Here is a 16,115-nt window from a genome sequence, read left to right on the forward strand (position 1 = left end):
CTTTATGCACACATAAAATAAGTTTGGAAACACAGTGAAATTGCAAATTATAGCAGAAGGTGTTTGCATGGCATAATAGGATGGAAGGTGACAATTCTGTGTAGCTTTGAACATCCTGGAATCACTTCTGTTTCCTTTTTTTGATTCAGCTATTAAAAAAACTGCTTTGAAATCTATCTTTATAGTACAGTACCACAAAATGTAGAGAAACATGGTTTTGCATGTTTAGTTCTTGGAATTTTATTTTTCTAGCAGCATAAGTTACTGCAATATTATCTGTTCTGTGACCATCTGTGCACATTCACTGTGATTTCTGTTGATAGTATGTAGTAGCTGTAAAAGTGAAAGACTTGAGCAAGTGAGGATTAATTTTAGATGAGCTTCCGTAACGAAAGGTATTGGCTTGAGTATGGGGTCCTCCAGAGCATGTGCTGTAGGTATTGCATGTGAATGTCAGCAAGACCTGGGCAATTCTCTCCTCCTACCAGCAGCAACAGCGTAGGGAGCCACAGCCTCCAGATGCCTTGTGGGCAGTCATCTCAATTTTCTCCTTTTAGCACCATGCCGAGGCCATGCATGTTACCAGTGCTGGTCACGTCCCTTCTCTCTCGGTACTCAATTTTGCTCCTTCAGTGCCTTTATCACTCTCACTTGGGTTGAGTTGCACCTACTACACGTTAAGGTTACGCAGCTGGGTATATGCTGAAGCAGAGGTAATACAGACAGGAACACGTCGGTGATGCCAATCTAATGAGGGAAGTATTACACACACATTCAAAAGTTTGCAGAAGAGATTTTTGGGTTTGGGTTTTTCAGCTTACTTTTGAACATTCATTGTTTATTCTTGCAAACCTAAACAACCTTTTAACAATAAATTCCACTACTAACGAGGTATTAAAATTCTGTGAAAATCCAGTAAAGATATGGGTGAAATGAGCAGGTGCTTACTACAGACTTAAAAGGATGCTAGCTACAGTTATTCTTTCCAGTTCTTTACCAGCAGGTGTTTGTAATTGCCTGGAGAAGCCATCTTGCTTTTCACTTCAGCAGAGACATTTTAAAAGTATTAATCATAAAGTGTTCAAATTTTTATAACCAGAAGTTAAAGACCTAGGTTATTTTAAGATAAAATATACTTTTTTTTTTCCACTGAGATTCCATGTTTTAGTTTGTGTTTCAGGGATAGCAGCTCCATATATGAATCACTTGTTCACTTATTATAAAGTAATAAGAGACACTTAGACTTTTTTGGATGGCAATAAAAACCATATGTGAAAGAATTAATGAAGAACATTCACTGCATTCCTAAGTTTGTTTCTTTTTAGATTGTGCTTTATTAGTTTCCAGTACTTTTTCTTCTGTTAGTTTAACTGTACTATAGTTCTAGCTTCACAGAACAGGGCGATCCTGAAACACACGATGGAAAAATTTACCCTGCTGACAGTGTGTCCTGTCCACTGAGAGTGCAAAATTTAGCAACTACCTTGGATCGTTTTTTTTCGTCAGACACAGATCTTCTGTCAAGATGCTTATTGAAGGTGCTCATGTACCTGAGGGCAAATGGACACTCAGTCTGTCTCATTATTATTGGGCTCCTTGCTCTCATTCAGGCACAGTGCACATCATTAAAGACCATAGATACTGTCAGAAAAACAAATTGGTGTTTGGGAGTTTTGTCATTGATTCTTGGTGAAGTCAGAATTTTATTATTTAAGCAGGAAGCATTTTGATACAGCCCTATTGAGCTTGTTTGTGTCCAGTACTCCTTTTTATGAGTCTTTCTTTAAATGAAAAGATAGAGTTTAATATTAAACTTGAATCATTTCAATTCAAATGGTAACTTTTGTTAATACCTAGATTCTTAATGTCACCTGGTACATGCAAAACCAGGATTTTAACTATGATTTACTTATCGAGTTATGTAAAATTTATAACCAAAGATCTATTAAGATACCACAAGACAAAACTGTAAAATCATTCTAAACTGAGGCAGATTTCTTGTCTCATCTGCTTTTTTCGACTTTTTTATTTGCCTTGCACCAGTGCTCAATAGCGACAGTGCATGTCCACTTGTCAGGTTCAGCAAGCATTGACACATAGCTCAGGGTGAGAGAAGGCAGACCTGCAGCTGCATTTTAATTCCACTGTAACTTAAAATGTAGTGGTCTGAACATGGTGGCTAAATTTGGTTGTATTCGTCTCTGTGCTGTTAGCACTGGTATAAATTAGAAACAGGCTTATAAGCCTTTGTCCCTCAGGTTACTAGTCCTACAGAGTTCTTGGACACAGGCCTGAAAGCAGAAAGCTTGTGGGAAAGAAGCTATTTGTAGTATTAAAAAGCATAATTTCACTGGTCAAGCAACTAGAAGGTGAAGACAGATTAATAAATGTACTCTGGATGTGGTAGCTTATTGTATATTATTAGAGAGTTCGGCTTGGCCAAGCTAGTTGGAGCCTTGGGGTTTTTTATTTGCTTGTAATTCACTTTAGGGGTAAGATTCAGATGCTAAACACAAGTAGAACTGAGCTGGGGGTTTTGGTGCCCCGTGTTCCTCTTTCAAACTAGATGAGCCAGGACCTTTTGAAAAATAGTCACTAATAATGTGCAAGATAAGATTATTTTAATGATTCCTTAAGAATTAAACTTATAAACATGTAGACAAACATAATTTTGTTATTTATTCACTGTTACCTGCTCTGTGTGAGTGTGTGTGTGTGTGTATATCTATAAAATCTACTGTATGCCCATTAGACTTCCCATTACGCATACACTTGCTAACTGAAGAGCAGTTATTTACAGCACAGAATTGCCAGGCTACCTCAGCGTCTGTCTAAATAATGAGGCATACTGTGATATAAAATATGTTCTTCTAGTATTTTGTCCAGTTATGTTGAAGAAATCAGTAATTGAGGATGAGGGCTTCTCACATGCTTCTAGGAAACTACTGTGTGTTCCTTGATGATTTCATTTTGAGACATGTTTTTTTGGAAACCAGGACGATCTTGGTTTTGTTATGTCACTGTCTTCAAATTTCTGAAGGATCTAAACAGTAGCTTTCATGTCTCCTGAATTGCTCTTCCCTGTAGATACTTCTGAGTTAATCTACAAAGACTTCTTTGATCTTTTTTTTTCCTCCTCCTTTCAGTTCCTATTATTTTTATTATTTTCCTCTGAAAACTTTCCATATTTCCCTAAGAATATGATCGATGGAAGGTAATAAATTACTTAAGTGACATTGTGTCAGTGTTTCTATGCTGACTTCATGGAATCACTAATTTCAGACTTTCAGATGGTTTGTATTGTCATATCTTTGTTGTCTGTTATCACCTGCAGTGTTTTTCATTCGTCTTACCTTCCAGCTTACTTTCCTTAAATTGATGGGTTTTAAACTTTCTTCCAAGAGCAAATTAATGGGCATTGTTTGCTGTTACCTTTGTGCTGCTTTTTCTTTTTTGTTTTGTTTTTTTTTTTTTTCTTGTATAAGGTGTGATGATTAAAAGCTTATTTATGTTAATGAGGATCTCCTTTTGATACAAGGAGAAAATCTGGTAGAAAATTTTCAGCTGCTGTCTACTGTTTGTCTACAATTTTTTATTTGCCTGTAGTTTTAGTCCTGAGTTCTTGGTGTTGTGTGCCTTACCAGCAGTTTCCTTGCATGCAGAGTAAGTACGCTGGCTTACAGTGATTCGTCAGTGAAGAAGATGCACTTGTTTCCTTGCAGATCAGGCAGCTTTCTAGGGTTCCCTCTGAGTAGCAGCACCTTGTTTCACAGATGTATTTATTCCTCTCTTCTCTAGCAGTCTAAAAACTTTCAAAGAACCCACAGTAGATACTCTGGTTGCTAAAATCTGCCTGCAGCCTGCTGGGACTTATTTGGCTTAGTGTTTACACTAATGAACTTAACACGGGAAAGTAGAAGGACTGATGAAATTTCCCCGATGACATGAAGCTGAGATACCAAAATAATACAGTGGAAGCTGAGATTTTAAAACAGTAAGACCTAGATGTTCTTGAGACCAGGAGTACTATAAGACAAAATTAAATTACTCAAAGTGCAAGATCACACATGCAGGAGTTGCTAGCAATGTTTTAGCTGTAAACAGGCTGTCTGCCAGAATTAAATGGTGAGGAAAAGGGCTCTAACATGCTGGTTAATCACATGAAAATTGACTCACTCACTTATTATGAAAACACAAATGCAAACCCAGGATATATCAGAAGTAATTCTAACAGAGATACGCAGCCTTATGGAAAATGTTAATACATCAAAACCCTGGTAAGTTCTCCTCTGTAACACTGCATGCAGTTATAGCCATCCACAGTCATAAAAGGTAAATTTTGTGGTGGTGTGGAGCCAGACCTTATCACTCAAAAAGACAGCTAAATAGCTAGATATTTTCACTTGTGCAGAATGTAGGCTGTGAGGAGGAAGGGCGTGATAGCTGTTTTCATGCTCACCTGATGCACTTTCAGACAGCAGATGTGCAGACCTGTGCTGAAGGTAACAGCCATGCTCTCACCTGGCCAGGCTTTATTGATTCTTGGAAGTTGAGGTTCCAAACTATTAGGAGGAGGTTTTTGGATGGTATTCCAAAATCAGTAGAGTGTGTTTGTGTGTATCCAGTGATAGCTAAGTCTCTGCTGTCCAATGCAAGTGCTGCAGTACCCTGATCCAGTGAAAACTGGAGTGATGCAGGTGGAGACAGCACAGCAGGGCATGTTGTGCGTCAGTGCAGCAGAGGTAGTCTGGACTCAGCTGTGATGTTCCTCCAGCTCATGACATGGGTTTGCAGAGCCTCGTGGCTGATCCACACTCAAATGCATCTTTAGAGGGGCTGGGCTCTGTCTTTGTCACTCTCCCTGAGTGCTGCTTTGTGTCCCTTCAGCTGACTGGAGGCACAATTGAGTCAGATCAAGTGTTTCTGCGTCTTTGGGGCTGAGTTAATAATTTCTCCAGACCTCTGAGGATCCCACAGAGAGCTGAGACCTGCATGGAGTTTGCTTGGACCCAGCACAGCCAGAGCACTCCCATGTGAGACTAATAACCCTGAGCTGATCCTGAGAGTAAAAATTGGGAGTGCTGGTCCTGTGTCCCCTGGCACTTGTGCAAAGAGATTGTTGAGGCTCCAGAAGTGAATTGTTGTGGAGCCAAGCAGAGTCTGGCAAGGGCTATGAATCTGAGCTCAAAGCTGCACAAAAGCAGCTACAGCTGTTCCCAGTGAAGAGCTGGCCCCTGAAGCCAGAGTGCTGCACCAATGTGATGCTGCCTTTTGTAGCAACCCTGGGCCTGGGCTGTTCCTTTTCGTGTGGCATGGATAATCCACAGCACCTGTGCTATCTACAGAGCTTCAACCGTACTTTTAGGTTGGTTTGATCCATATTTGAAAGGATTTATAGCATATCTGCAGTTGCAGATTTATTAACTTAGCAAGTGCTAAGGTCCTTTCAGATATCCCCTCCTGTCCTGTTCCCTCCCCTGCCTCAAATGCTTTTGCACAGTAGTAGGGCCTGAACATGTCTTTATATGGCATAGAGAATTTTTACTTTCATAGCTACTGTTTTCAGACTGGTAGATACCAGAATTGTCGAGGATTTTTTGTTTGTTGGGGGGAAAGGTTCCCCACTCTCTTAAAAACTTCTGATTTTGATCAAGTGAGGGGAAAAAAGAAGTCTTGATATACTGCTTTGTACCTGGAAATAGTGAGAATGCAGGAAAAGAACAGGTAGCCTAATACTCTTGATTATTCATTTGAGCTAGTATGTTGTGAAAGAGTTAAATCACTGGTTTTCTTAACTTGCATTTACAAGAATTTGGCCTTAGGCAATTAGCTGCTCTTTGAGAATGGTTTTGTTGATATGCTGCCATCCTCTCTACTATTTCAAAAGATTTTTACATTAATATTATATCTGCCCTACAGGTTCTTCTGATGAAAGGAAATTTACTGTCTTAGACAAAAATCTTTCAGTGGGTTGTCTTTTTTTTTTTTTTTTTTTTAATCTTTCGTCTTCTGTAGGGAGAGGCTTAATCAAGTTATACCTAGCCTATGTCTCTCGAACAAGTGTGTTAAATATGTATCTTCAAAGGTAATATTGAATAACATGCAGATAGCTAATAAAAGCAAAAAATGTTCTTTCTTTAATAGAGAAGTTCAGGAAACTAATTTGTATCTGAATGCCCTGCAGATAATCTTTTTCCTGAGATCCAGGAGAGCCTCTTCTCTTCTGGCCAAAGACCTGACTGAATTCCTCTTGAACTCTACATCTCTCTCATCTTCAGAGTCCCAGAGGTGCAACTGCCTCCATCCATGTGAATTTCAATTGCAGCTTGTCTCCGCTGTTCTAAGCAGTGATGAGAAATTTGATCCTAAATTTGTGGTGTCATTTTGCACTGATCTTGTGGAAACAGAAGTACCAAGCTCAGTGTTAAATCAAGAATTTAACTTGCACAAGTGAGTGGCCTTTTCTAAATACCCTCAGGCTACGCTGTATTTTAAGTTGTAGGAGGTTGATTTTAAAAGGAAGGTCATTGTTAATACGTTAGTCTTGGTTTTAGCCAGTATTGTTTAATCTCTGTAAACTACACACTATAAAAAATAATTTAGTGGAAAAATCAGATCTGTTGATAGTTTGGAATAATTATCTAAACATTTATGTAAAACTATATTGACAACACCAATCTTTAGCTTTTCTCAGCAGTGCAATTAAGCAATGCACATTTGGTAAAATAACTATTGTTTCTAATTTAGCTACTGGGAAGTTATTTGTTCTTTGATATTTGATCTGAGGCAAGTTTTCTACTGTTGTCAGTGGATGGACTCACAGGGTTTTTGTTTAAAGGGGTTGTATTTGTTCTTAGAAAGAAGCGGGACAACTGTTTTTCATCTCTATTTGTCCCTTTAATACTGGATTTAAATGGGTCAACTTTCATTATATTAATATTCTAAATAAGGAAAAACCTTTATGCATCTGTTAGTTTTACATTACTTAATTGTTATGATTTCTGTTCAGGAATTATTTTTTGAGCCTGTGGCTTTTTTGCACTAACTTCCAAGTTGTATATGAACTGTCATAGGAAAATTACCATCTCTTGCCTCCAGTGCAGAGTAAACCTACTGTCAGAGTCTAAAGGGACACAAAATTCAAGTAAAATGAATTATTGGTTTTCGAAGGTTGACTTGAGCACACTAAAAGTGGAAAAGGAATCACACCAATCGTATCTTTTAAGTCTGGGAACTTGGTAAATTTTATAAACTGTGATTTGTTTCATCAAACAATTTTTAAAAGCATCAAGAAGTCAAACTACAGTGTGTTAAGAGGAAAAACAAAAATTTTTGACAAATTAAGCCACATGTGTTATGAAATCTTCAAAGTGAATATCAGACACGTAGTAGAATACTTTTAACTAGCTTATGTTTGGGTACATGGATTCATTGACCTAGCTAAGTTTGAGCAATGCTGTGACAAGTGGTGTTAAAACCACACAAGCTCATGGGTAGTTCTTTCTCTGGCTAGGAGTTACTGAATATATTATACGATTTTGTCACCATAGATTTTTTTACTATGTGTGTCGCTGCTGTCCAAGTCACTGGCATGTGCTAGGATCATCGGCTGTATTCAAAGCTAGTGCTTTCCAGTGTTTTCAGAGCTGGGGTGGTATTCCACAGAATTTCACACAACTCTGATAAAATCCTCTATGATCAGAAATACTTTTTTAAAATAACCTAGAATATTTACCAGATTTTTTTTGTTAAACTGATTGTCAATCTTCTTGTCTTGTCTAGCTGCAGAAGAAGGGCCTTGAGTGTCAAGAACTAATTTCCAAAATTTTTGCGAGACTGCTTTATATCTCTGGTGCATAAAAATAGTTACAAGTTTTTCCTCTCTCATTCTTTTCTGACTGCAGTAAGACAGAATATGTTTCTACAGTCTGTATAGTAGGGTTATATAAAATTCAGAGAATGGTAGAGACCTTGTTTTAAGGCTAATCTTGCTCACAGCTTTGATTATTTCTTGATCTTTGCATCTTCTGAAACGTTTCTGTAAGCAAAAGACTATTTTGGAGTCTATGTTGCTTCTGCTGTCACTGAAATTATCTGCTTTCTTTTGGCTTTTTTAGATCTCCATGTTTGATTTGAGCTGTTAAATTATAATTCTGTGGGATTAAGTCTGAGTTTCTCACAATTTCAATTTTAGATGTTTTATGGAATGCAAAACGTAGATTGCACATTCATGCAGTCTGAGTAATAATCTTACACTTAATTGGGGAAATACTTACAAGCATTCACTGATTATTTACAGGAAGTCTGTCTCATGTTTTTCTTTTGAAAGAAATAAAAATGTAATTGTTTAAAGATCTTAATTTTAGACCTCAATATTGGTTGCATCAAATGCGATTAGAGATTTCTTAGTACTGTATTACTAATTCACAGCTATTCTTCTGCTCCAGTCCTACTCAACTATTTACATTTTGGTTTTAAACTCTGAGTTCCCTCTGTCTGCTATGATTTTCAAATCCCTACTCATAAAAATATCAGAGCTCCAGATTCACAACAGAATATTATATTACTTTGCATTTGAGGTATTTGTTACGTTAACAATTGGATATTAATGACTAAAGAAGTTGAAGAGTGATAAAAAGTTACCATTTCATTCATGCAAAATTAGTGAAATACTTGTGTGTTTGTCATCAGTGCTTTTCAAATGAAACTCCTGTGTCAGCAGCACTAGAGGCTGGCATTAATTCCTGTGGATTTGAAGCCTGATTTAACCATATTTAAACAGCACTACAGTGCTGATTTTACTGTGTGGGTAGGGTGTAATGGCTTTTAAAAGCCTCAAAGGGCTCTTCTGGTTTTCTGAAGTTAGAAAATCATTATTGTTGTAGTGTGGAGGACACCTAATATACTGGTTGCAATTGTGTATCCCTTAGATGCTAATGACTTACCCTCCAATAACTAGCTAATGTCTTTGACCAAGTCACTTGGCTACTCTGTGATTAGCTTTCTTTGGTGGAAAATAATCTTATGTTTCTTGAACTCCTAAAGGCTTATAAAGTGCTCAGATGCCCCAGCAGAGAAATGCATGTATTTTGTCACAGCTATAGACAGTGATACAGCTGGAGTCACTAGGAGCTGTTGTTTCTTTCTGTTATTTAGGATATTATGCAATAGCATGAAATTTGAATGATTTCAATAAAATAATAGTTCAGGTTAGTGTATTAGTTTGTGATTATATATAATTTAAGATTATATTCCTCAGCAAAGCTTTTGACACTTTTTCCTGCAGTATCCTTTGGTCTTAGCTGGGCCATAATGGTTTGGATGGGTGGGCAGCTAGGTGGGTAAAAGAACCAGTTGGATGGTCGGCCTCAGAGGGTCGTGGTTAATGGGTCATACTCTAGCTGCTGCAAATGGAGTCTGTCCTGGACCTGTCCTGTTTAACATCTTTAGCAATCACCTGGAGCAGGCAATACAGTACAGTGTTGTAGGTGACAGCAGACCAGGGTGTCTAGTTGATATGCCGGAGGGTAAAGCAGCCACCTAGGGGTACCTGGGCAGGTTAGAGGAATGGGCCTGGAGGAACCTCACCAAACTAAGCAAGGACAGATGACCAGTCCTGCACGAAAGAAGAGCCCTTGGCAGAGGTACAGAGGTGCTGCAGGGAATAGGTCTGTGGGAAAGGCTCTGGGAATCCTGTCGGATAGCCAAGTGCCAAGAAGTTTTGGGGTCTCCATTGTTGGAGATTTTCAAGACTGGACTAGACAAAACCCTGAGCAACCTAGTCTGACCTCGTGACTGAGCCTGCTTTGAGCCAGAGGTTGGACTTAAAGACTTCCTGAGGTCCCCTTCAACCTGAAATATCTTATCCTGTGATTCTATGACTACTAAATTTATTCAGTTTCAGATTTTAATTTGAAATTTCCCTTTGTTATTTAATTTGCATGTCTAATATGTTATGTGCTCATTTTGTTCTATCTCAAATTCGACTAACGCTTACTGCGTGTGTGTGTGTGTGCGCGCATTTAAGTGTTCTGTTAAAAAAAAAAAAATCTGGGTCTTCACCAATCTTGCATTTCAAAAATAATTGTTATATCACAAGTGTTGTTTGCATCCCTGTGCTTATTACTGGTTTGTTTTGTGCTTATTTATTGTGTAAGCTTGCCATATGATTAATAAGCTTTTTTTTTGTTTCAACAGAGGGAGAATATATCAAGATGTTCATGCGAGGTCGACCAATCACAATGTTCATTCCTTCTGATGTAGAAAACTATGATGATATTAGGACAGAGCTGCCTCCTGAAAAGTTAAAACTGGAGTGGGTGTATCCTTGATGTCAGTAACTACTTGCGGTTCCTTTTTTTGTCTTATCTTGCCTTTTTTTTCCCCCCACTTTGGAATCTGGTCTTGTTTCTTTTCTGTACTTAAAAAGAGTACTTAAAAGTGGGGAAAAAAGGTTCAGTTTAATATAACAATTGAAATGGTTTGTGGCTTACTTTGTAGTATGGCTTTAAGCTGCAAAATATGTGGGCGCAGGAAAACTGTACTTTGTTTTGCTGTTGAAACTAATTGCATTTTTATTTTTAGTGTGAAAGTAAGCATCTCCAGACAGTGAGTGAGTTTGAAAAATCCCCCCCACTATATTAATGTAGGCTTTGAATTCAGGAACTTTGTTACTTTTCAATCGTTGTTCATTTTTAGGAAGTTTTAGAGTTATGAACAATCTTGGATAAGATCCAGAATTTCTTGTCGTCCTTACCTATGGAGCGAGGATTGCAGAAGCAGCTGTCCACAAGGCTCTTTGCACTGCTTCAGTGTTTCAGCTCCGAAGCGAAGGGGTTCACTTCTTGGGGAATAGTATGCATTAAATACATTTATCATGTAAAGAATGGCATTAGTTCATGTGTGTCTGACAACAATTCTCTAGGCTCAATAGATCAGACTTCAAGTTCATTGCAAGAGACGTGTTTCTGCACACGTTTGGGTCTTCCTTCCTGTCACACCCCCTGTTACTTCAGATTCTTCCAGTAAGCTGTGATTGTATAAGTAAGTTTCTTAGTATTTCAGTAAAATAACATGTCTAGACAGCACTTGAGTTCGTGTAATAATCTCAAGTTTGATCCTTCTGATGTTGTGGAAAGCAGGAAGATTTTTAGGAATGTTGATGATACACTGTCATATGTCAGGATATGTACAGACAAAGGCTGTCCATACCTCTCTCAGAATATCCGTTAATGACTAAGGTGTACATATATTTTAAGCCACTCCTTGTTGCTCACTTTAGGAAAGAGGATTTCTCTATTATTTTTCCTGATTTTATTAACCAATATATGTGTGAAACATACAATGTTGGGTACTTGGTTTTGAAGAGCAGCTGTGGAGCTCATGTCCTCTGAACTTTTCAGTGAGACTGTGGAACCTTAGACCATAATTGGACTAGATGACATTTGAAGGTCCCTTTCAACCCTAACCATTATATGATTCTATAAAGGAGGACAGTTTTGGATTAAAAGTCTGACTGGAAGGAAAACAGAGCTCTTAATTAATGCTTTGCAAAGCTGTGGTGCCCAGCTTTCTTACAGCATCAGCTCCTGGGTGCTGATGCTGGCACTCATATGACTATGGAGGGAATTGGGTAATTTCTGTCTGAAATATAATCTTTTTTTTTATGTGGAGTTAACTTTCATCAGGATTGAGTCATTAATTTGATTTGCCCCACAAACATGCAAGGGCTAAAACTGACATACTGGAGGAAGGTCAGATCTGCTTTTTCAGCAGCAATGAGGAGTTTGGACTGATGAAAACTGATCATGAAATCACACCCTCAGTTAAGTAGGTGCAAATCCCAGTGTGGACACATTTATTTAATGTTCAAGGACCTTAAGTTCAGGTTAAACTAATTTCATGCTGAGGGCTAATTGAAGTGAAATAAATGTAGTCTAAACAGATTGTCCATATGTTTTTTGAATCTTTTTAAGGAAATGTCATCCTAAATCAGACTAGTATGTTTATGAGTGTAGAGTATCCTTTGGATACTCTAGTGGTGAAGAAAGCACTGAGGAAAAGGCAGTAAAATTTATGAGGGCTTAATAATTGATCTCTATGAAATTGCACAACATTGCTGTTCAGTTTTGGAGACAGAAAGACTGGAGACCGGAAGATACAGCAGCAGGAGATCGTACTTCATGCACGGGTTTAGCAAGGGGAAGAAATCTAAAAGCCAACCATTACTTCAAAATGTGATGGCAGACTGAAGTCTCTACACCTTATTAAAAAGACACGAAGACAGTGATTCAGAGGATATTTTAGTAATGTCAGTGTTTTTCAACTGAAAGTTCAATTGAGTTTTGAGTTTTTCAATCTATAAGTTTTGGTTTGAATGCCTTTGATTCTCCTGCCTTCTGGACGATTGTTTATAATTGTGTTTCCTTTTATATTACTGTTTTGGAATATGCTGATCAATGATGAACAAGGCAAGAAAGAATGGTTCTTGGTATGGTTTTTTTTTTGGTATGTTTTGCGGGTTTTTGTTGGTTGGTTGGTTTGGGGGGAGGGTGTCCTTTTTAGATGAACTGTGTCCTGCCGGTGTATTCAACTGCTGGTACTCAGTACTGTAGATTCAACAGAACATGCTTAGCTTTTGTCTGCCCTGCAGATTACTGTCAATTGAGGAAATACCTAAGCTGCTTGGCAAGATAAGGTAGCTCATGGGGAAGTCTGAGCTCATGACTGTGCCTGGTTCCTGTATGATTTCATTTAAATCTAATAATTTTGTTTAGGTATCCCTGCTTTGTAGCACAGTCTTTCCTACTGCATGTCAGAACTGATTAAAGCATATCTGGTATTCCTAGTAACAGTGAAATAGGCTTATTTAGTAGCTACAGAGGTCACTGTCAGTGCTGTTGTTGACAGACTCCTTCTCCCAATGTATAGTAGCTCAGTTTCTAGAGGGTATTTCTGACTCTGTTTTAGAAGATTATTTTTAGCACTGGTGCTCTTCTTTCTAAGAATAATTGAAGCCAGCGGTAAATATACAGTTGAATTCTGGTGTACAGAGGATCACTTTTCATGAAGGCCATGGCTATTCTTAGCCAATTAAAAAAAAAAAAATCCCCAAACTAAAAGGTCTTAAGAATATAAAATATTGTGACAAAACAGTCCTCGTAATTGGTGAGAAACATTCACGATATGAAGATGACTACCTCTGAATTTCCCGAGTTGAAACATCAGTCTCGTTTAAGGATTAACATTGGAATTTAGTGGAAATCAATCATCAAAATTGTGTAACCCCTTTTTCTGTAGAGACAGTCAGTCAATTATTGTGTTAACACATATGCTACTTTGTGTGTGGAGAAGGAAAGAACTGCTGTGGAGCAATAACCCTTCTAATTTTCTCTCAAGATAGCCTGGGATGGAGAATGAAGAAAGCAAAAAAATTTCTTCCACAGAACAGGTTGTTCCTTTACATGCTCCTAGAAAATGCAGCAGTTCTTCAGTGCTTTAGTATGTAGGAGAAGTAAAGGAAAGGAGTGAACTGAGAAAAGGTAACAATTTTTTTGCAGCCTCATGAATGCCAGAGCCTCAATGGTGGGTGCTGAAATATTTAGCCTTAGTTTTGCATAGTAGACTTCTGCTATGGAAAGGCATGTTTGTGTAAGTCGTTAATACTTTTCTAGGATAAATGTTCAAAGATGTCAATCTTAATTAATCCTTATCAATACACTCCCTATTGTGTACAGCAGATTAACAAGATCTGCCTTTCTCCTCTGAGAAGGTATTTAGAATAGTATTCATGCTTCAGGATAGAAAAAATATTTTCATTGGTTTGAAGCCTATTGTTTTTGAAAGTTCAGTGGTCTGGTTGGTTTGGTTTGTTTTTTTTTAATAAAAGGTCATTCTGGAGTTTCTTTTTGTTCTGTCAGTGTTTAAAAGAAGAAGAAAGAGGAAAATTTAGTGGGAAAGTAAATAGTGATGGAAGAGAAACAGGCATCCCTTTTTTTCTGCCCTTAGTATTGTGTTGTATCAGCATTTCTCTTGATACCATTTGCTAAGCAAGCCAGTGAATAATCTCTGCTTCAGAAGAGCCATTGTGTTCTTCTGTAATAAATGGAAGACAGCAAGATATAAATCTGTTTTATTTTCCGTACTCTTAAGAGATTTAATTGACAACTGAAAATGGTGTCTCTCTTTGAACTATTGTTTAGTTACAGCATGTGTTTAATTTTGCAAGTGTTCCTGTGGTATAGCAGTCCTGTGGTTTGATAGGACTACAAAAGAGGAAAAGTGGTGTGGTGGAGGATTTTTGGGAGTGGGGAGTGGCATTGGAAGGAGTGTGGTGGTATTTTTGATAGAAGGGTAGCCCTTTTCGAAGAAGAATACAGGCCAGGCTATCAGCTTAGAAGATGTCAGTTTACTGACATCAGATGTCAGATACTCCCAAACTTGGGTTACTGTACTTTCTTTCATTTGTGAAAAAGGGCCAAATTCATCCATCCAACTTTCTCCATGTGGGTCTTTGCCTTCCATTTATTTGCCTGATTAACCACAACCTAAGGCGAGAATCCTTTAGCTAAAGTTACTTAATGTATTTCCCATATTTTCCTTGCTGTTGCAGATGTGTTGGTTGGCACTGAAGTGGGAAATTCTCTGAAGAGCAGGACATAACAGGAAAATTGTATTTTTTGAGGCTACAGAGCTACTGTTAAAGTCTTAGTTACGATGTTAATTGTACATAGTGACCCTGGGAACTGAAGTACAGGCAGGCAGCTACATTCTAGATGAAGAAAATTGCACCTGTTTCAAAGAAATAACGAGTTCTAATAACGTTTGATCAGTGCTAACCAAGGCAGGTTTGCAGCGTGTAAAGCTTTTGACTGTCATTAGGAGTCGTGCAGGTTTCCTACAAAAAAAATAATCTCTTTTATATTTTAGGTAGATTTGGATAGAATATTTTTTCACTGTGTCAGGGTTTTTTTGAGGTTTTTTTTTGTTTGTTTTTTTTTAAATACTCTAAAGCAGTCTAAAGAAATATTTCCTGAATTTGGCAACTGCTGTGCAGAAGTTTGCGTTTTTCTGAAGGACATTAGGAATTTTCACACGCTTTTGTTAAAAGGCCAAATGGAAGTAATACTCTGCCCAGGGTGCAGATGCAGAGTTCTGTTCCTGTAAAAAATATTAAATCATAACAGTGAGTTCTGCTGTTACCTAATGAAACTTCACATGAAGGTTTTTATAAAATGACAACAGTATTTGTTTTACTTCAATGTGCCTTATGTATTTTATTTTTTAACATCAATAAGCATCACTTTTTAAGGGATTTGGTTTCCTAAAGTCCAATTTTATGGGGTTTGTTTTGTTTTGCCTTTTTATTTTTTTTTTAAACTGCGTTACTGAAATTGTACTACAGTTCCAGAAGAAAAAAATAAAGGGCATTTGCTGACATGAGAGCTCTCCAGGATTCCTTTATGAAAAAATTTAAAAAAAAAAGTTGTGTTTTGTTTTTTTTTTTAATAGTATACAGTGATTATGAAAACCTTGACTTAAAAAAAAATACCTATATAGATATGGGTATCGTGGAAGAGACTGTCGAGCCAATGTTTACCTCCTTCCTACCGGAGAAATCGTGTATTTTATAGCATCGGTGGTGGTACTATTTAACTATGAGGAGAGAACTCAGCGACACTACTTGGGTCATACAGACTGTGTTAAATGGTTAGTATATAACATTTGCGTGTAAGTATAAGTGTAATAATGCAGAAGTGCAATTTTTTAATTCTCTCCTACTGTATGTATGAACTCATTTATGTCATCATAATTGTAGTTATTTTCTGTTTCATCAGTCCCAGTAGATTTCACTGTAGTAAACACTGCACAAATGAACAGTGCTAGAGCTAGCTTCGGATTTCTGGCTTAGATGTACCACAAGGGGATATACAGACAATCTAAGAGAGTGGAATTAGAAAAAGGATCTTTGCATAAATTGTTCTAAATAGATGTCCCAGAAATTAAAAATTGTTGACAGCCTACTTCTAAATCAGTGATTTACAGGCAGTATGGCAAAGGTGTAGTCTTTAAGGAGAATTAGAAAACCAAATGGAAAACTGAGCAATAACATTCTC

General features: G+C 37.6%; 1 protein-coding gene across 3 annotated transcripts in view; it reads left to right on the forward strand.

The window, feature by feature from the left end:
• The window catches only part of EML4 (EMAP like 4), a 167,783-nt gene that overhangs the window by 121,795 nt on the left and 29,873 nt on the right, over positions 1–16,115 (forward strand). For all 3 annotated transcript variants that reach the window (XM_086744340.1, XM_086744338.1, XM_086744339.1), the window contains 2 exons: positions 10,198–10,321; positions 15,559–15,708. In XM_086744340.1, the coding sequence (XP_086600466.1) occupies positions 10,198–10,321; positions 15,559–15,708 (274 nt within the window). The remainder of the gene's footprint in view (positions 1–10,197; positions 10,322–15,558; positions 15,709–16,115) is intronic.

This window comes from Chlamydotis macqueenii, chromosome 3, assembly GCF_036417535.1.
Source record: "Chlamydotis macqueenii isolate bChlMac1 chromosome 3, bChlMac1.mat, whole genome shotgun sequence".
In the NCBI taxonomy this organism is placed as follows: domain Eukaryota; kingdom Metazoa; phylum Chordata; class Aves; order Otidiformes; family Otididae; genus Chlamydotis; species Chlamydotis macqueenii.